This window comes from Falco rusticolus, chromosome 4 (assembly GCF_015220075.1).
Source record: "Falco rusticolus isolate bFalRus1 chromosome 4, bFalRus1.pri, whole genome shotgun sequence".
NCBI classification, from domain to species: domain Eukaryota; kingdom Metazoa; phylum Chordata; class Aves; order Falconiformes; family Falconidae; genus Falco; species Falco rusticolus.
In genome coordinates this window covers 97,152,218-97,173,635 of record NC_051190.1, presented here as the reverse complement: position 1 = coordinate 97,173,635, position 21,418 = coordinate 97,152,218, and the positions used below count along the sequence as shown (strand labels likewise).

General features: G+C 43.2%; 1 protein-coding gene and 1 long non-coding RNA gene across 9 annotated transcripts in view; one reads left to right on the top strand and one right to left on the bottom strand.

Annotated features, from left to right (window-relative positions):
* ZDHHC3 (zinc finger DHHC-type palmitoyltransferase 3) overlaps positions 1-21,364 on the bottom strand; it is a 36,660-nt gene extending 15,296 nt beyond the window's left edge. For 4 of the 7 annotated variants that reach the window (XM_037386370.1, XM_037386375.1, XM_037386377.1 and 1 more), the window contains exons 1-4: positions 19,304-19,419; positions 7,269-7,598; positions 4,465-4,589; positions 1,192-1,288 (exon numbers count right to left, since the gene is read on the bottom strand). In XM_037386370.1, the coding sequence (XP_037242267.1) occupies positions 1,192-1,288; positions 4,465-4,589; positions 7,269-7,574 (528 nt within the window). In that variant the 5' untranslated portion in view covers positions 7,575-7,598; positions 19,304-19,419. Of the gene's footprint in view, positions 1-1,191; positions 1,289-4,464; positions 4,590-7,268; positions 7,599-9,185; positions 12,680-19,091; positions 19,138-19,303; positions 19,420-21,109 lie in introns of those variants that run through there. The other 3 variants (XM_037386371.1, XM_037386372.1, XM_037386374.1) reach the window with 3 other exon arrangements.
* LOC119147410 lies at positions 19,513-21,092 on the top strand. Of its 2 annotated transcripts, XR_005104019.1 has the most exons (4): positions 19,513-20,139; positions 20,229-20,430; positions 20,540-20,666; positions 20,905-21,092. It is a non-coding gene; the product is annotated as an uncharacterized LOC119147410 (long non-coding RNA). The 2 variants fall into 2 exon arrangements; XR_005104018.1 differs by lacking the exon at positions 20,905-21,092 and having other exon boundaries at positions 20,540-20,777.
* Positions 21,365-21,418: the final 54 nt, after the last annotated feature.

Below are 21,418 nucleotides of genomic sequence, written 5' to 3'. Positions count from 1 at the left end.
CAAGACAGGGCTAAAAAAGATCACTCTCCTGAACCTCAGACTCTGACAAAGATTGGCAGATACAAGATGTGAGAGAGATTTTGTTACAAGAAACCCCTGTGGAGGCAGTAAAAGGTGACAGGAAAGTATTTTGGTTTTCCTTCCAAGTTGAGCATGCTGCCATTCTTTCACCTCCTTAGGTCTCAAAAAGAATAACCAAGAATTAAACCAGCAACCCTTATTTTGTTTCTCTCAACTACACTAAGTGCTTAATATAGCCTGCTTGAAAGTAGATGTCAGTTTAAACAGAAACAGAAACCATTTTGATAGGATTAAAACACCTGGCTCACTCTCGTGGTGAAAAGACATTTGCTCAAGGGAAAGAAGTGGGATTTGTTTTGTTCTGTAACCCACATTCTAATAAATCACACCACAGAACTGTAAGCCTCTCCATTTAACAGAAAATCTCCCTCTTGTTACCTGGTAATACAAGAACATTCTTCCTCGAACCTACAGACGTCTCGAAAGGTTTATTAATAAAACAGAGCATCACTGAAACTCAGCCTTGTAATGTTCATGCTACTCCCACGGGATATTTGCTTTGATGAAACAGATTTCAACCCTTCCAGAAATATGTAGTATTCAAGTTCACACTCCCGTTTTCTTACTCATGATGTCACAGATATAGTACAAAAAGTCAAACACCTCCTTGGTTTTCAACTACGAAAATAAACCACTTGCAAGTAAAAGGCGGATAATTCTTGCCAAAGGGGAAGACTTACCACTCCTTGCTTGAGACGTGCCAATAGCTCTTATTATCTGATCCCACAGGTACTCACACAACCACAATGTTTAGGAACCTATATATGGCCTGGGACCCTACCAGCCACACAGTATGGTCTAAAAGGATGGCCCACACCTCAAAGAGCTCAACGCCACAATAAACTACTTGCATTATGAAAAAAGTGCTAAACAACTGTCAACACAAACCAAGGTTTGAAAAACCTTGGCAAATACTTCCTGTGATGCCTTTTGCCCATTGTTGAGTTGTGTGTGTTACCTACTTAGTGAAACACAAGCCTGCAAAAATTTCCCATAAAATTCTTCTGATACAGGAGAGAAAGCCAGCCTTCAGAGCTGCTTCTCAGACTACACGCAGCATTTCAGCACTGTTCACTGGACAACCTCAAACACCACTTGCAAAATACTTACTGTAAACAGTACAAAGTACTTCTGGTTATTCTCTCCTACACAGTTATTGACCCACGGGCAGTGATGATCCATTTTCCGAATACATCTCTTGCAAACACTGAAAGAATACAGGTCTATTTATAGCACATTTCGTTCCAGGAACAGAAGATTTCACAGGGGTTTGGGGGACACAGAAATTAAAGGAAAGAATCAGAGCTGAAATTTGAACCTAAATAAATTTACTTGTCACCACATTTGTATTTGTGGTTTGCTCACTTGACTATGTCTGTTCAAAATTAACCATACAATACCAAATCACCATTGCAAAAATTAACACCAAGTAAGACACCTTAGTGTAATACTCACACACGTGGTTCTGCCAAAATATGGTTTGAACAATACATTCAGGCAGACGGAAATCAAAAAGATTAAAACTAAATTAAATTACAGATATTTTTTATCTGTGAAAATGTCCACAGATTAAAAAGAAGTAAAACCCAGAAAGATGTGAAAAGTAGTAATGAATAAAACATATTTTTCACAGTTGCAAATAACAGACTAAAGTTTATTTACCAACATTAGCTGGTAGCAGGAAATTGCAAAAAAGAAAATAAAATAAAGCATTAGAAAAGATTCTTGACATCAAGGTAAGCCACATACTAGCATAAAACAGCTGTGGCAGTCAGTCAGAAAGACAGGACCACAATATACATTCAAAGTAAAATTAGATGTTAAAGCACTTCACAAGACCAGACTATGAAAATTAAAATTCTTGCCAGCATGCACATTGTGGCTAGAAGTCAAATAATTAAAACATTATTACTTTGCCTGAACATCACTCTCTTGCTTCGTAACTGCTTCAGCTCACATAATAAAGGAAGTCTTTTTCTGTGCTGCTTTCTCATATGATAGGAGACAAAAGGCAGTCTCCTGATACCACATTGCACAAACAAGCACAGAAATCAAATATGAAAAAAGAAAAACCCCAAAACAAACAATAGACCCAGAAAGGAAGCAACAAATCCAGAACAATTCCAGCAGCATTGAAACAGAAAGGACTGAAGGCTCTGCTAGTTTTATTTTCTTCTTATAACAAAAAAATACTTTGACCTTAATATAAACAATAAACTTCAACACCCAAATGCTTAAGGGAAACTCAAACAAAACCATAAACGTGTTCTTATGAGCATGTATGAAATAAATAATAGAAAGCATCTCCATCAGAACAGCCTTGCACTCACTCTACATGCTGGAAGGGGGTAATCCCCAAGGATGCATGCCATGCCTGAAACGAAAATGAGTTGCTATAGCCCTGATCCTAAATGAAAGGCCAGTCAGGCAGGCCCCTGCCTCAGGCCAGATCAGGAGCTGCTTCTCCTCAAGCAGGCCTGGATACCCTATTACCTGCCAGCCCCAGGTGCAGTGGAAAACAGAAAAAGCCTCATTTTGCTAGAATAAGCAGCTTGAAATGATTTTTGAGCTATGTGGGAACTAAAATCAGTTGGCACAGTAAAAACAATTTACCTGCCAGATAATGACATGCTTTGTATAAAAAGCAGGGGTGGGGGCGGGAAGGGAGGGAGGCAGGGCTGGTGGTATGAAGCTGGAGGATGCCTCCGTGTGGTCTAATTTACTGCCTGTACACGCGCACACACTTTGCTTGGGCTCTGGAACAGGTAATGCCCAAGCAACCCCTTCAATTGCTCCCAGATCCTAGCTCCCCAGAGGGACAACCTGAAGCAGTCAAGCCAAAGACCACGCCTGTGAAGGAGGCAGCTGAGGTTGAGAGGAGAGGTTTCATTCCATGCATGCGTACCAAAAGCACTTGGATGACAGGCTGAATGTGAAACTAGCTGGTGGAAAAGGAAACACAGCAACTAAGACTAAAAACTGTAGGCAGCAGGAGCTGCCCATACTTAGACACTCTCACCCTGCTCCCAAATGCTGGCAGGAACAGTTTGCTGGGCATGGAGGACTCACAAAATAGCATATGAATCAAAAAGCACCCTGGTCACTCAGACATACCAGCTAGCAGCATCTCCTGCTGATGCTTTGCCTACCCCAGAAAAAAAAAGTTTGACTAAAGAGTCTCAACAGCATTAGTGCTCAGCGGATCAGTTTCCCAAATCTTAATGTCCAAAAAGTTATCTTAAAGCATAGAAAAAAGGACCATGGAGACAAAGTTTTGTGTTTAGCCAAAGTGTCTTTTCCATTTACGTAAGCTGTGAGTCATCAGCAAGACAGCATTTTAGATTCAAAGTTTCATTCATAATTGAAGAAGTGTCAGAGGGGATTTTACAGTAGCATTAATAAGTGATAGGCGTGATCACATTGCTCCTGCTGAATAACCAACTCCTGATTTTGATTAAAATAAAAAAACAACAAAAAAACCCATTTGCAAACTAAAGCTCTGAAAATAAACATGAAAAATGCAAACAGCACAACAAGTCTGCTCTGTTCAGTACCACATATTTCCCCTCTCCACAAGACCCCTGCATGAATCAGCAGCAATCCTGGTACGAGCTCGTCTCTCAGTACGTATTGGTTTTTGAGTAGATCGGGAAGGGACACCAGTGCAAACTCAGTAACTACTTACTGGAAAGCAGCTTCGCTTGCTGTAAAAGCAGAACAGAATTTTAGGAAGTAGTTATTTTTTTTGCTCACTGCCCTTAGTACTAAAAATCTCACTACTCTCTTCAGGGAAGTTTATCCTACCAGAAAAAGAAAGGATATGACACATCAGTAGGCATACTGATCTATCACAAAGCACAAAAAGTCACAGTACTCAATGGAAATGTGGAAGTCTGAACTCTTAAAAATATATATGGTTACCTGACCTTTAGTTTTAACTTAAAAATCACTTCTAAACAGAAGCTACAGTTAGACAGATGGGTTTGTGAACAAAAAAAACGGAAGGGACACTGACCTTTTCAGAGACATTACATTTTATGGATTTCTATGCATTCTAGCATATAATGTCTCTTTTTAAGTCACATTTACATGCAAATTTACAGAATATCAATTACAGGTCTGGAGTCAAGGCAGCATTCATTTTAAGTATTTCCCATTTTGCAAGAAGTGGCCCCAGTCCGCTATAGATGAAAACTTGTCAGAAAGGCCCTGAGATTTCTTCAGAGAAGCTTGAACATGCCTGCCACTAATTGGCATCTGAATTCTGTTGCCAATCTCTCAATTTAACCACTCCAGTCTCAGACTCAATAACAATTTAGATCACTGCACACTAGATAATTCTTGCAGTCTTGATAAAAGAGCAGTCCTCAGAAAAGACTCTACCTGCAGTGGTGGGCTCTGTCAGGTTTGATGCTACAACACTTTGGGCACTTGTAAACCACCTGTCCTGGCTTCAGCTGTAAACTCTCGATGAACTCCTTTGTGGCATTACCTTTGGGTACAGCACCCTGCAGTAAAAAAACACAAACCAGAATATTAACCTGTGGACATTACAAGTGCTAAGAACAATGGGATGACTTAAAACTACGGGGAGGGGAAGGAAGAGAAAGAAATGACAACTTCCCTACAATCAGTTTCAAGAAGAGCAAGAAGATTCAGAAGATAAATTAAAATGATATATGGAATAACATAATGGAACCACAAACCAATATAATAATATATGGAACCACATACTTTAATTTTGGTGGATTTTTTTTTAAATATTCATAAATCCTTACATAAGCAATTAGTCTTTTGTAATCCTATCTTGTAATCCCTCTCTTCACCTCTAACAAAAAATCTATCATGCTAGTGTTTCATATCAAAACTGGAAACCGCAGATGTTTTATTCCAGTAGAAGCAGCTACTTTTGAAGTACAATTGTGTGCACTAAGTGTTGCTGGTAAACACCTCGTGTATTCATACCTATGCTTCCATTGTGTATTTGTTATTTAAATTAGGGTTTAACATTCAAACAGTGAACACTAAGAACCCTCCCACCTGAATAAGACTAGGTAACACATTCTTAGCTGTGCAATTTCCACTTTAAGATATGTGATTTTAAACAGGTAACATATTGCTGCTGCAGGAGCCTGAGTTCAAGTTTCCAGCCTTTCTAAGGCGATAAATTTGCTCAGAAAAAACACACACCACCACCCCCAAAGTCATGAAATGGGCTGTATGAAATCAGTGCTGGTACACTGGCACAAATGCACCTCTGTGGATGTAAGGCTTTTATATTGAAAAACAGGGATGTAGTATTTCAACAGATTTTTGATGGAACAGTCTCTTTTTAACACGCCTCTACAACCTCCTAACAGCAATAAACAGGAATAATACACATCAATGAGAGAACTGCACATTAAACCAGTATTATAAGGCTTTCTTGAGCAGTCTTTGGGTTTTTCCACAAAAACATCCCAACAGGCCTGACCAATTTAAAAATTATCAAGACCAAGTTCCACAAAACGCTACAACTCATGTTCTCTCTCTTCAGTACACAACAAATCTCAAAACCTTAAGAATGTTTTTAGCAAAAAGCCATAGGAAGCAGCTCCTGAAGAGCATGACACGTACTATCTATTCTGAAGAATTCAGATATTCATTTATTCATAATAAGCATTCTGTTTGATTGCCTCAGCAGTGCTTTCTGTTTTATTCTGATCCTAGACATGCCCCTGGTTCCTTGTCCTGGCAGCTTCCTCATCCCTGACTCACATTGTCCTGCCAGATCAAGTTGCTGCATCCCCTCACTTTATCTTCCCTCCCCCATTTTGTTTAGCTGATTTCCTCACAAAAAAATAAAACAAAAGCCCACTGGCTCTTGCCATCCACACACATAAATCCCACCGCACGCTAGGAATTAACATATCTTTTCCCAATTACTCTACATAGAGATCATATCTCCTTCTCCAGCACTGCTTGCCTAGCCTGCTTCAGAATACAGCTTTTGTTTCACAAGAGTTCCTGCTAACTCTGCAAAATAATTCCAGCGACCTGAAGGTCCCTCAGCATTAAAGCCACACAACATAAAATAATTAACAACAAGAACCCCTAGGATACAAACTATGTATAAATTGCTGCATTTTATTGGACTCTATTCCTGAGTCCAATAACCAGAAGTTTCAGAGCCTCAGCTACTGCTTACAGTTCTGCCCAGCAGCAGTAGCATGCAATTCATCAGTCTTTACCATAAACTGTGAAATTACCCCAAATCAAGTAATTTCTGCAGCACTGTGGCTTCTGGGAGAGCTGGAAACTAAGAAACAAAGATTCCACTGAAGTTTTAATGGCACCTAACAAGGTTTCAAGTAGAAAATGACATTTGGAAGGAATAATTAGAGTATCAGAGGTACACCACCATTCCCAACAGCAACAAGAACACTCAGGAGAAAAGGGCCAAGAGAAGCCTAAACTTATTTTCCCTTCCACTAACTAGTGGAGATGGGGTTTTAAACTGGATCTACTATCCAGAGGTTATTAAGCAAAATAAACCATCAAAGGCCACTCAGAATAAGCATCATGATACTAAACTGTATCTTACTAGCTGAAAGACGAGAAAGCAACAGACCAGATCTCTCACAAAGCAATGTCCTATGGAGACATACAAGGGCATCTTACAACTTTGATGCTTCCCACTTGCCTAAGAACAGTCAGCTCTTAGCATGCTCACATAGTATTTATTTCAGCATGGTCCAATACACTCAAATAAATCACTAGTATGAGAGATGGTAACATGGCTTTTCAAAACAACACATGTTCTGTTCCATTCTGCTGAAGCGATACTTGCCAAGGCAGACAACCAAAACCAGCTTTTCCAGCTTTCCTGTTTGCTGAGACATGACAAGCCACAAACATGAGATCTACCACTGGGGAAAATACAGCGTCAGAGAGAAATGCTCTCCTTCCCAGTGCAAAAAGAGGAGCTTCTGACACAATGGGAATCTAAAGCTGTGTCCTTGACTTTGCATCTGACCCGCGTGGGATGAGAAATTAGCATACCATATCAGCAGTCTCACTCAGCAGGCTGACACAAAAAAAGTTATTTAAATCTGCCACTCACTTGGCAACTAAGTCACCCAACATCTAGCAGACAAGAAAAACACCGCCTGTTTCTTTCCAAGACATACAGAGAGAGATATACTTACTGGATCTGTCAGCATAGCACGAAAATGTGAAGCCAAAGCGAGGAAAGCCAAGGTGTTGAACAGTGTGCCATTGATGACGCTATAAACATAATCTCTTGATGGAACTAGCATGACAAGGAGGACTACAAAGTCGGCATAGAACACCAGCATCCAGGTAACGACAGCACATGCAATACCACAGCCATCTCGAATAAACCACATTGTTCCCAGGGAAGCGCGGCTAGGAGGTGGAACACACTTTTCTGGCTGGAGGTATTCAGGTTTCCTTTCAATATCTCTGAAGTGGTGGACTGGAGTAATCATCATAGGCTATTATGTCCATACTTGCATCTGAAAGAAAGTCAGAAACAGTGTTCACTGCTTTGCAAGACACATAGACCTCCGTTCGCATAATGGCATGGGGATCATGTGGGAAATTCCGAATTACAGAAAGTGAGCTGAAAAAGCAAAAAGGTTAAATAAATCAAACACGAAATAATGGATTTGGAAACCAGACTCTTGCGCTTATCAGAACACTCCTTACTCAGAAGACTCTCTAAGTGCTTTTAAGATTTGCTTAATTACACATAAAATCTACCAGCGTGCCACCTCCACCCACCTCTCACCTACCCCAGAGGAAAGGCAACAAGTATTTTAACGAAGAGAAAGTGATCAGGTAGGGGCCAACAGGCCCTGCCACAGCAGCAACTGAAGCAAGAACTGGACACTGTCATGGGAGGAAAAAAGGAAAGACCTGTCATACAGTTGCAGGGTCCCTTTTTGCTGCTTCGGACCTGCAGAAGGGAAACATCTCTCCTACACATACTGGGGAGCTTAGCAAGTGGAAGAGGTTTCTTTCTCCTTATCTATAGCCCCACAGCTTTGGGGTAAAAGTGCAAAACCAAACCACTGCAAAATTACAGCAGGAACTGCTGAAGAAGCAATCCAGGCAAAGATCTTGGAAGGAATTTCTAGCCCTGGCTGGAGGACACTCTTCCCAAACAACAGCCGTCTCCCACTCTCATCTCCTCCTTCGGCCTTTTGCCATGCTTCTCCCACCACCTCTGCTCCATCCCTCAACAGCACCACCCCCTTTAGCACTTCTAGGTAACTAACTCCACTCCACTATAATAAGGGCACTAACATGACATTTGCTGCCATGTCCTTTCCCTGTCCTCTCTGTCTCTGGAGGCACCTTGTCTACCCAGAGGGTAAGGTCCACCTTGGAGCCAGAAACTGTACTACTCCAGGTATGCACAGTGCTTACTGTGCATATAGTTTCAATGTAACTCCACCAAACATAGGCACTTGATAAAACAAAAAAGGTGCTCATAAGATTTTGGCAGGGGATCAATCCATCTGCATTGTGAACATACACCGCTCAATGCTAGAGCACACCTGGAATGCTACGCTTTGAAAGTGGCTCTTATATACCCAGCAACTTCTTCCAAAGACTTCTTCACAAACTAATCGCACAACGCTCTAAATGCTCAAAACCACTACAGCCTCTGCATAAAGACCTACCTTCTACAAAATCAGCTACAATACCTTTACTACCAAATACACTGAATTGCATATACTTGAACAGAAGGGGGGTTCAGCCTCCTTCTATTTCAACATGTAAGGATTATTCTCAGTGCTTTGCAAAAAAGCACGTGCATTTTTCAGTTCTAATTCAGAGAAAAGAAGACATTGTTCACAATGGATTTTTCGCCAAAACAGTTCATACTGAGGCTCTTTCTGTGCTTAATTGTTACCAAAGTGGCACTGCTGCCTATACAAAATGGATACATTTTACAGAAAACACAGTGATAAGATCACAAAAGTACCTAGGACCTTAAAATTCTCTCAAAACTTTTACAGGTAAATTCTGTTAAGTACAAGAGAAAGCTCTATTTTGCATAACCCCAACCTAAATGGAGACGCTATTACACCTACCTAGACAGGGAAGGAGATGACAGTTTGCTTCTTAGCTGTTATTTCAAGAGGACAAAATTCATAAGAGGGCAATTAGTCTTTCACAGCCAAAAATTAAGATTATTAATGAGCAGGATGATTAATTACATCCAAGCACAGAAGTGATGAGCTTGTCGCATTAGTGCAAGTTACATGGAAGAGGTGACTGGAACTGCTATTGCCACAGTGAGAGGCAAAAGCCAGGAGCACAAAGTTTCTAAGTGCACTGAAGTGGATGAAGCAGACCATTTATGATAATATCTATATAGTTATGTTAGAAAACTAAACTAGGAGAATCAGGTATTTTCTTACATTTCAGCTTTGAGCATTTAGTGTGCTGCTAAGTGAGAGAGTTTAAGATATTTTATTAATCTGAAGAGTCACATGGATTAATGTTAAATAATTGTATTTATCGTATCATGTAATATCAGCCTTATATTTATACATACATCACACAGAATAGAAAAATCAAGATTAAAATGCGCACGAGGATCTCATTTACTTTAGCAAGAAAAAAAACAACACCACAAAGAAACCTCTCCTCCCCATTCACAAAATTCACATACCACACTGTAATTACTTTGTATTTTAACCACAGCTATAATTTAGTCTCATGACTCCTGACACTTAGGGAGACAAACTACATAATTTTCAGAAACAGTGACTACCCTTACAATCTGGTGGTATAAATTCAGACAAATCTATATGTACTAGTAAATCCATACCTTTTCCCCAATTTTTCCACAATTTCTGTAAGGAAACTTATATATTCATACATTCACACAGACTTAACAAGTATTAAAAAGACTCAATCCCTCCCCTCCCCAAGGAAACAGGTTAACCTTCACTACTACTAATCTTACTGGAATTGTTATGTTGGTTTGCAGCTCAAATTAAAGCTGGCATAATTAAAAACTCATGCCTGACAACTGTGTTGACAGTAACATCACATTGCATTAAAAAATAAGAAAGAAAACAGTAATTTAGGTTTTTGATTTTCAAAAGGAAGTCTTAGACTTGACACATCAGGGGCAGTAACAAGTTGGGATAGTCCTGAACACAGACTGAGGATATTTTGCCTAGACTCTGACCCTTTTTTTTCCCCCCTGCAGTTTTGTTTCCCAAAACAAAGGAATGGAACACTGACAGGAAAAGCAAACTCCTATTTAACAGAGGAATTAGTCTGACAAGTCACCTTAAGGTCAGTATTAGTAGAAACTTACTGAAAGCCAGACAAATACACAGTGATTAAAACTGTGGGTTTAGTCCTGAACAGCACATTTCAGCAGTCAAATAAAAATTCATCTCTTTTGCAAATGCAGGAAGTGGTTTCCCTCCAGTAAGAGTTCTTGTGCTCTCTCTCAGTAGTATTATTGAGCTAAATTGGGGCGGGGGAAGCTATTGCTGTGTAACTAAGGAGAAACTGGAAGGAGCCTTGAGGCACCTCAGTCTGAAAGTCGGGGGACTCATTTCTGCAGTGCAATAAAGAAGCAGTTAAGAGGATAGAGCACAGGCCTCCAATTAAGACAAATTGGTTATTTAATGCACTTTGTTATTTAATGCTTGCTTTAGAGGCATCATCAGGCAACAAAATGAAAAATCAGTACATAAACACCATTCATTATTTGAGAAATACATATGTGGTTTAGCGTACATTATCTTGAGTCAACTTACAGGAGTTCAGAGTTTCAGCTGCTCTTCTACATGACCCAGTTAGTTTTCTTTTTAATTCCTTGTTCCTACATACACAAACATCTATTTTTGTTTATGTTGTCCAACCTAGTATCTTCATATAAATAATAACAAACAAACCAAAAAAAAAAAAAAAGACTGGAGAGGGGAGGAAGTAGTAACTTGCCCTAACTGGTCTGCCCTGCAACCATGCTGCATATGAGCTTAATTTATAGCACACAGGTGCAATGTGTCAGTCCCTCCTGCTCTGGAGCAAACAATAGGTAAACAATGAAGGCAAAGGGCTTACGGACTTAATCATGGTGTCAGGCTACAAGAGAGGCCACTAGGTAAGTGTGATGACACACACATCCATTTAGCTTAACAACATGTCAGAGCAAAGACCTCTTCTTTTTTATCTGGAAGGCACTGGGTATTACGCAAATAATAAAATAACAGGTAATACACAAATTAGAAATGTAAATAAAATCAACTTCCTCCTACAATGAACACCTAAAATATGCTATTACACCCTACATAAATCAAGTAACTGTCTTTTGACCTGCCATATGCCCTGTCAAAAACGTTTTTTTAATGGCCTGCAACTGCCAAAGAATGTGTTAAGAATGAACTAACGAATGATGTGAGCCTTCACCCAATGTGTACCTGAAAGCTACCTGAGGTTCTGATGTTATAAAACTTACACCAAGTTTAATGCCATCATCATCATCACCCCACTGATTTTCATGTAATTATTCATGCTAGTGATGTCAAGCACACAGGTATGACTTGCAAAACTACAGTATTACCATGTACACTGCAACCATTTCCTCTATTGTAAGTCCACTAACATTGAAGTTTGGGAAGAGGGTTACATTTTGTGGTATGAGCTAAGGGAATTTCAAGTTCTGCCAATTATGTGAAAACAACTGGGGGTCAGGGGTGGAAATGGGATCAGGGCAGATCATGGGCATTTTCTGAGGTTTTTAGTTTGAGTTACTACAAGCTTTAAAGAGATGCTCTGGAGCAGCTTCTATGACATACAGAGTTCATCAACAGTATTTTGAGAGCTTACAAACAACACTAAAGTTAACTTTTTATCACAAAAGGAAGAAAATGTACATAACCAGTCACGTTATACTCATGACAGCTAAACTAGCCAATCTAGATCCACAGGACAGGATGTCCTTTTAAATAAAACCAACAAACTCCACATAGCTAGCTAGCTAGCTAGAACCTGCAAGAGATGTCATTTTGAAGTTAATTTCGTTTTTCTGTATGTAAAACTGCATTGAATTAAAACACTACACACTTAATCTTCCTTTGCAACAGAAGTGAAAGGAAGTGTGCTTTCTAACTAATAGGATATTTACCTATGCTTCTCCTGCCATGCTTTCAATACAGCTCAAATCTTGACAACAAGCCTGTCAAAACTTGCGAAAGCAAGTTCTACCAGGGATAATAAGGAAATATTTATAGCATTCATATATTTTTTTCCTAATGGCTCCTGCAAGGCCTAAAAAGCTTTATCTGATCAGCAGGAGTGGAACAAAACAGTCCAGCTATGCTAAGAATCTTTGGCAGTCTCCTGCAGATTCATCCAGATATCCACCAGCATGGCAATTTCCAACCCCCGGTTTACAAAACCCTGAAGGGTCAATGGGACATTTTTAACAGGTCGGTGAAAGGCAGCTAAAAAAAGAAAGCATATTATTAGCAGGCTTAAATTTGCTATAGAGAGTTGTACTTCCATTGGAATATTTTCAGGACTCCACACATGGTTAAAAAAAACCCAACAATCAAACAAAAAACAAATAAAAACAACCCCAAACCCAATCGGGTCAAAACCTCCTCCTCTCCTATGAAAATGGCAAAAGCAATAGGGACGGATAAAGCACGGAGTTTAACACTGTGCTGACAGGACACTTGACTCAGATCAAAATGTCACAGGGCAGTCAGTACTGCTAGCCCTATTCCAGCCACCCTAGGAGCAGGTAACAGAATTATACCTAACACAGGTAATTTTCCATTTTCTTCCGGAAATTCAGGCCACATTAAGGAGCACAGTTTCAGCCCAACTACTACATTAACAGCTACACATTTGCTTTTAGCAAGAGGCTCAAACACCTCTGGTCCCCCTGAAACATTTGGCTACTTGTCATGCAATTTCAACAGCTTCAGTTTCCACACTGAAGAAAAATGGTATACAGAGATAAGAATGTGAATTCTATTAAATCCATTTAAAATAATCTTTAAAAATTACAAGCCTTAAAACAAATTTGTGTTTTCTGAGGCTAAATGCACAGGCTTGGATTATCTGCCATGAAAAGGGGGAAAGAGCACACAAAACCAGATGGTAACCCAGTTATAACAGTTTTCCATACATGAAGGGAATAAGTGGCTATATTACAATGCTGTTTTATAGTCACAGTTTAGAAAACCGTTCACATCATTAAATATTTCAGTGAATCATAATTTATTTCTTATTTTTAATTATTTTGAAGAGGCCATGAGTGAACAACACCTTAAAGAAAAACAGATCACACTAAAATACTTTTATTATTTTTATTAGAAGCATCTCATTAGAGAGGAAGATTTACTGAAGTAGTGCATTTCTGAAGAATGTATTTGAACAGGAGTATGAATACATACAGGAAATGTCTCCCTAAGGAGAGCATGGGGAGGTGGAAATTACCTCAAAGACATCTGTCAGGTCTAGAAACTCCATCCTGAGGGCCTGGATCGGGCTGAGGGTGACAGGCTCAAAAGAGATGCAGCCATATAAGGCATAAGCCCCACAATTCTCCTCCCATTTACATCAGTGTAAACAAGAAGCAACTTCAACAGTGCCAGAGGAATTCCATTGGTAGGACTGCAAGTAAGGCCGCATTTTCTCAACTGAAAACACGTTTGTGGTATGCAACCTTAACAGCTTCCTGGTTAATGTCTACATAATTTCTGTTTAACTAATGGATATGTATTGTATAAATAAATTATAATTCAATAACGACCGACTTAAGCGTCTGTCTGGTAAGTGAAGTGACTGCACTCCCACCTACAAGGCCTGTCAGCTGCCAGTCTGCACAGCGGAGAGGAGACAGACAATGTAGTTACTGTCCAAGGTACATAAACACTGGACCACTATGTGACAAAAATGGGGCAACATCTAGGAACAGGACACAGGTCACAAGGGCAACAGAAACTAAGGTCAGACTTGGATCTGACTTGGTCTGACCACAAAGTCAGTGATCTTAGTAAGCTTTTGATCAGAGACTGAACGTACTTTATAAAACTGTCATTAAGTGTGAACCATTACAAAATAACTTAGGGTAATTTTTTAACTATCCGAGCTGCAAGGGCAACAGTGAAATTCTGTCACTTCAATCTAACAGTTTCTCAAAAGGCTAAATACACATGAGCTACTTAACCTATGTAAAAAGAGAAATATTAATCCTGAACATATAAATACAAATGAGCTTTGTAGCATTGCCACCTAGCTGGAATAAGCATGGAAAGGACAATCTTGCAGATGGGACTGCACTGGGAAACAGGAAACAACAAATGGGGATCACTTTCACCCATGTGTCATGCTATCCCACAGCACCGCAGTTATCCTGAAGAGACAGCCTTATAAGAGACAAAAGAGAAGAAGACAAAAGAGGAGAAGCAGTCCTGGTCTTCTAGACAGCTCTTCGATTTTGATGCTGACTTAGGACTTAAAACAGCAAACCACTGGATCAAGGGAATTTAAATCCTCAATTTGCCCTGTAACAACTTCAAGAAAAAAGAGAAAAGGAAAGATAAAAACGAAAGAGGGAAGGTTTGTCTATACAACTAGCATTATTTTTAGCATCTATTTTAAAAACTACACTGCTTTCACAGTATAAGGAATATATTTTCCAGAGAAGCACAAAAGAGTCATAGCTTTAAAGTTGGCAGAACCATCCTAGTCTAAGAAAAAAATATTCTGAATATTATCTTCCAAGGCAGAAAGAGCACTTTAACTATCAGACATACCTTTTCATTCAGATGGTCTAACCCAGGATTTGGCTCTCACCTGCTTCTGTTACAGCCCCCACCTTCACAAGCATGAACAAGTCACTCAGACTCTCCGTATTTTCTCCCCCCACTTGTAGCCTACACTTCTCTACCACATAGTGGTAGGGGAGATACAGGTATGAAAGCTGTAAGGCATTTAGATTTTAAATCTAAATACTACACCTAAGCAGGTACCTAAACCAAATACAGAAAATACACAGGGCATACATTAAAACAGGGACCAAAAAATCATCACCTCTATCCCGAAAAAAGGACTGAAGTTAAAATCACAACTGTCATGATCCACACCTTTGTGATGTTAAGTGTTAGCCTAGAAGAATCCTATGCTGCTACTTCAGAGAACTGGAAAAACCTGAAGGTTCAAAGTTGCTGGATGTTAAAGCTTTTGAGATGTAGTAAAGAACTCCTGACTTGGCAAACAAAGTATTTCTTGTTTTGCTCACTGTTGCATTAGCAAGCACAAGGGATCCCTGTCTCCATTTAAAAAAATAAAATTTCTGTGTGTAAACATTAACTTCATTATCCTTCGAAATACCAAGAATTGGACACCAGACTAACTGCAATATACATAGCATGCTGCTTAGCTGTTCTACGCTATATTGGACATGAGTAATTCAAGTAGTCATTGCAAAGAACAAAGATGTATATCACATTGCTATCTCCCTTTATCACCCTGCTATAGCCTTTTCTGTATCTATGGTATGGTACTACTGCCTTCCCACTAGGCCTGTACATGTTTCATTGTCTTGGGGTTGGGTTTTTTTGTGTTTTTAAATAGCATAGTACTTCACACTACCTTTATTCACTCTTACTGTTTCAACTCGAGCCCATTTGTTTTAACTTCTGCACACTGCACCAAGTTTAAGACTGGTCACCCCTGTCAGTTCATTATTGCAAAACTCACAGCTGAACGTCACAAACATGCTATCTACCACCAATCCAGCAGCAAAAACATCAACAAGGGCCTTGTGTTTCCTCCCATTCAACATTCCTCTGTTGTCCACGGGTATTAACACTCAGTTTTCTGTGTCCCTGTTTTACTTACTTTTACAGGTTTGGAACAGCAGCTCCCAACATCTTTCTGCTGCTGTAACCTTCCTTCTCACTTCCTGACTTTTCCATCTCTATTCTCGGCTTTAGGCTGGTGGGTTTTTTCTGTTCTTTTTTTTCTCCTTCTTGCACTCCTATTCCGTCCCATAACAGCACCAGTCCTGTATGGTCACCTTGTAACCTGGTGGAGTGAACAGGTAAGGGGCTATAAGCCTAGCTAAATCTATCTTCAGTCTCCAGAAGCATTCCCAAGCACACCCCATCCTCTGGGCACAGCCAGAAGCAGGTGAAAGGAGAATTAAGCTGCCAGTGCTCCTGTGGAGTAAGCGCCAGTACCTTAGCTGCACCTTGCCTGTAACGTGTTGCTCCTCTCTAGCTGGGAACTACTGCTGTATGAGGAGGTCTTTGGCACCCACTGCCTGCAGAGGCAAGCTGGCTGGCTCTTTTGGACTCCCTCTCAAAAGGACAATGTGTGAAGTGTTACTGGCAGACTTGCTGCACTGCAGTTCCAGTCAAGTTACAGGCTGTTTTTTCTTATTGTCTGCACAACCCAGGAAATATGCAGCTTTAATTAGGAAAGCTTTAACTTCTCATTTTTTCTAATGCAGCCTTAAGTTCCAGATTAGTTACATGCACAAGTAAAATATGGTCTTCTGGGTACCATTGTTCACATCTGGTTTGCTCCAATGAGCTAAGCACAGAACAAGGAAAATAAAAACTGCCAACAACTTTTTCAATCTTGTTGTATTTTATATTACCTGCTGTCTTCTCTCAGGAAGGCAGATATTCTGGAATACAGTTTATCACCCTAAAAAAAGTTCATGTCTACACTGCAGAGAGACCAGAGAAAACTTCGAGCTCAATCAATCAACACCTGCAGAGACTAGCTGAGCTACAGCCATACCATTTTCAGACCAACACCACTGTGGGTGCTCATCACCTACCCTTGTAGTCTCCTCTACAGAAGAGAAACCCCATCACAGATGTATGAGAACTGCCTGCACAAGCAAGCTTCATGGCTCCACGAGCAAGTTTTCCTGAAATAATGCACACATGGGTTTAAACTGCCTTGACTATGCAACACTGCTAGCTCCTGTTCAGTTGGAGATACACAGCAACCCACCCAACAAGAAAAGTAAATTCATACTAGGTAAGAAATTCACCAAAGAATTAGATAAGAGATTCACCAAAGCTGAGTTACCATTGCCCAGGCTACACACATACTGCTGAAGACTGAGTTGCTTCCCTTTGCTGACATAAAGGAAACTGCCCCAAAAGGACTCGCAACTGCTTGGGTACAGCAGACCGGCATCTGCTGAGGCATTAAGCATTCGTCTTCTTGCAACCTGGTCTCAACAGTAGGGTTAAATAAATTTTTATATTTTTGCCTAATACCAAACAATTTCAAAGTTAAATACACACTCTGTGACTATACCACCTAAAATGAAAGCTAAAAAGGAAACAGAAACATAACAAAAACACCCAACAGGTGTTAAATGTCACAACAAACATTTTAGCTTTTAGACAGACCTTACATTTGTCCTTTTACAAACCTATAACCACACAGAGCTTCTGGGTTGCACCTTCTAAATCTCAATGAGCCTTCAGTCAGCCAAAACCTACTACCACAAGCAGCTCCCATTGGAACGGCAAACACTATTGCATCAGTGAGGCAGCATTAATTGCTACGCTGACAGAACCATAGTGTTTGAAGTACTGATCTGTACTGCATGCTGAAGAACTATATTTTTTAAAGATATATGAATAATGTGGCTCCCCTTATACTGACTCTTATCACCAAAACGCCTGTAACGCTATACAAAAGACTTGTTTATTGCTTTTACTAAGCGAAGAAAAACATGGTACTCACTAAAGCCTAACTATGCCACCATTCACTGCACCCTGCCAGTCCCTTCTCTGTGATTCCACTGTATCAGAGCAACCATCTGAATGTGGGCCCCATTCCTACAGATCTGACATTGCACACACACCTCTGCTGTGTCAGGAGCCTGGGACACCATCTCTCTGTTGCATGCTAAAAAACTTAGTTTATCTTTTCTGAATCAAGACCAAAGGAAAGAAATCTAAACAAGCTCTGGTGTCCACCTGGCATCCCTCACTGGCATGCACGCAGCAGGAGAGGCCATCAGAGACCAGACTGCTGCCTCCTCCTCCCCCAAGCCTGTTTTCTTGAAAACTGTTTTTTAATGAGCCATCATGAGCTCCTGCTTCTTCTCAAAAATTACTTTTCAGAAGCACTCCAGTAATACTTGGACGCTGCTGTTTAAAAACAGACCAGATTACTTCCTATTAACATATAACTCTCCATCCATTCCAACTAAACCCGCCACAGTGCAGCGCCATGGTTTCAACACAGATCACTCCCGATGCAGAAGTCGCAACGGCTCTACGGTCCCATCGGACAGCCGCAGCCAAACGCCGGTGACCACGGCCACCTCTGAAGGCAGAGGGTCCGCTCCACTGTCCAGCCGCTCGCTGACGGGCACGTTTCATCACCGCAACGCATTAACAGGCTGATTACAGGACCCCGTTTGCATCACTGCAACCCAGTAACAGATCACAGGACCCCGACGAAATTGCTGGAGGCTCCGAGTTTAAATTTCCTGCCGAAGGGACATTACGCTGCTCTGAACGGCCCCCGGAGCAAAGCTACATCACGTATTTAGCCCAGTATTATTTAACATATTTAGCCTCACAGTATTTACAGCCCAGCGCTGGAAGCCGGCGGATCAGAAGGCGGCGAGGGGCGAGCGGGAGCCCACCTCCCGTTTACCGACCGATGCCAACAGCCCCTGGGGACGCCGCTGCGGGACGCGACGCGACTCGGCGCCTGCCCGGGGCCCCGGGCGAGGGGCTGCTCGGGGCGCGCTTGGCGGCGCGGCGCAGGCGGCGGGCGCGGCCCCCGCCTCAGCCCTGGCGGCGCGGTGGGATGGCCGGGCCGCGCCGCTCCGCTCTGCTCCCCCCGCGGCGGGCAACGACGGCCCGCTTCCACCGCCCCCCGCCCGCCAGCACGCACCTGCCCGCGCGGGGGCGGCGCGGCACGGCACGGCACGGCGCCCCCTCCGCGCTGTCAGCCGCACCACCTACCCCACAGGCCGCCGCCGGTCCGCCGCACAACCCGCCGCCGCCGCCACCCCCGCACCGCGCGAGCGCACGCCGCCAACGCCGCCACGCAGCGACCCGCCGGCCAAGGCTGCCCCGCGCGGCGCCGCGCCCCATCCGCCCCGGGGAGCCCGCGCAGCGGCACGGCACAGCACGGCACCCACCGCCGCCGCCGCCCTCCCCCCGCCGCCCCTTACGCTGGCTCGGCGAGGAGGTGGGGCGGCCGCCGGGAGGAACCAGGAAGTGAGCGGCGGCGGCGGCCGCGCACCCCTTGGCCTTCCCGGCCCGGCCCGGTCCGTCCCCGCCCCGCGGCCGGGCGCGGCGCGGCGCGGGGGGTCCCCCGGCCCCGGGGCGGGCGGCGGCGCCGCGCCCGGCGGGGTCGGCCCAGCCGCCTGGGTGCCGCAGAGCCCCGTGCGGCCGGGGCGCGCCGGTGCCTGGTGCGCCTTTACGTCCCGGGCGTGCGGCGGGGGAGGGAAATGCGGGTTTTGAGGAAAAAAAAAATTTTTTTTTTTTTTTTTAAAAACATGGGGACAGATGTGCTTCACTGCGCGCCTCTGCGCCCCGGACAAGTTCGGGTGGTTTTGGTCTGCAAGTAGGCAAAGTCCTGCCGCGTCCTGAAGGACAGAGCAGCAGTTAAGTTCGCTTGACACCCTCCGTCTGCCGCTTACGGCCTCACCGGGCATTAATCATGTGGTGCGAATTTTTACATTCCCGGTGGTTCCCTCCGGCTGGCTTTATTTCAGCCAACGCATGTCATCCATTTACCACAATAAGCCTAGAGGAAAAGACATTGCTTTGCTTTTATTAAAAAAAACCAGCCCCACAACTGGCATGCTTTTCGTCTGATAACCTTCGCTGGTGCCTTGTGTCAGAGAAGGGAGTTTGAATGCACTAGTGCTTTTTAAAGCAAGGGGATGCCATCTGCCCTCCCTGAGGAAAAACAAGCCAGAGCCAGGCTTCTCCAGCCTTTGGAAAACAGCTGCCTGCATGTAAACAAGATCTGCTATGTGAGGACACAAGAACTGCGCTGCAGGTCAGACAAAGGGTCCACCTGCGCTGGATGGCAGCACTAGCAGGTGTTCTTTGGAAAGCACATTTAAACCAGGCCCCTTTCCTCCACAGGCACTGCCTTTGCCTGGCACTCCCCTGGCCTGAGAAGGAGGCCTGCCCCTGCGCACCTCTCAGGTAAGCAGGGAGGATGAGCTGCCCAAACCTCGGCTCCCAGTTCAGTCAGGCTCCACTGCTGGCTCTCCCCACTGAGAAGCCGTAAGTGATCTCCATGCAACAACCCTGGCGGCAGAAACTTGACTGCTTTTGGATGCAGGTAAGCCATGGGATGCATCCCAGAAATGCATCCACTCAGCTCCAACTGCTAATGGACCAGACCAGAGCTAGCCCCAACTAAAACCTCCTGAACATCTCTCACTCTTCAGGTTTGCTCCCACTACGTTGTATTGCCTGCTCAAGGGGGCACAGCCAGAGACACTGCATGTTTAATTGAGCAAGGAGTCTCAGAGAGGAGAGCAAGAAGCACCTGAATAATCTCCAGCAGTGTACTGGGTAATCCTTGGAAGCCACAGGTCATTCTCACCCAAGCAAGTACTGGCGCAAAGTCAGACAGCAACTTTTAAAGTAATTTAAAAATTTAAAAATAAAAGAGCTGTGCAAAAATGCATGAAACGTAACAAGTGGTTAATGTTGTGAAACTTTCAATTAAGGCTGTCAGAAAATCCCCCCTTAATTACCTTTTAATATATAGTATGAGGTTTTAATTATATATTCCATGCTACTTTCCCAGGGATATCTGGCACAGCACCAACCGCACTCTCCTCACGACAGCATTTGGTTTCTTCCCTGCTCCTACACCAACCTGCCCCGGGCACTGCACCTCGCTCAGAACTTTTTCTGAGGTAAAAACCTCGGGTTTTTTGCGGGGTCTACCACTCCGCGAGCCCTTCCCCAGCACTGGGGTATTTCCACAGCCTCCTTCAGGAGCTTTTTACCTTGGCACAGAGCAGACAGAGAGCCGGCACTGCCCCTTTGTTTTACCATGAGTGTCAGCTTCTCGAAGGGGACGTTACTCGCGACGCGGGGTGCTCAGTGGGCGCCACGTCCACAGCGGTGCGCCTTACTCCCTGGGGAAAGCCTTCCGTGGGGAGGCTGACGGCCGCACACCCCGCATCGCCTGTAAGAAGGGGGAGACCCCCACCCCGCTGCCGCTCGGCGGGCAGAACGGCAGTTATGGCGACCCGGGAGCTTTCCCGCCCGGGGCGCGCGGGAGCGGAGCACTGTGCAGGCGCGGGGTCGGCCCC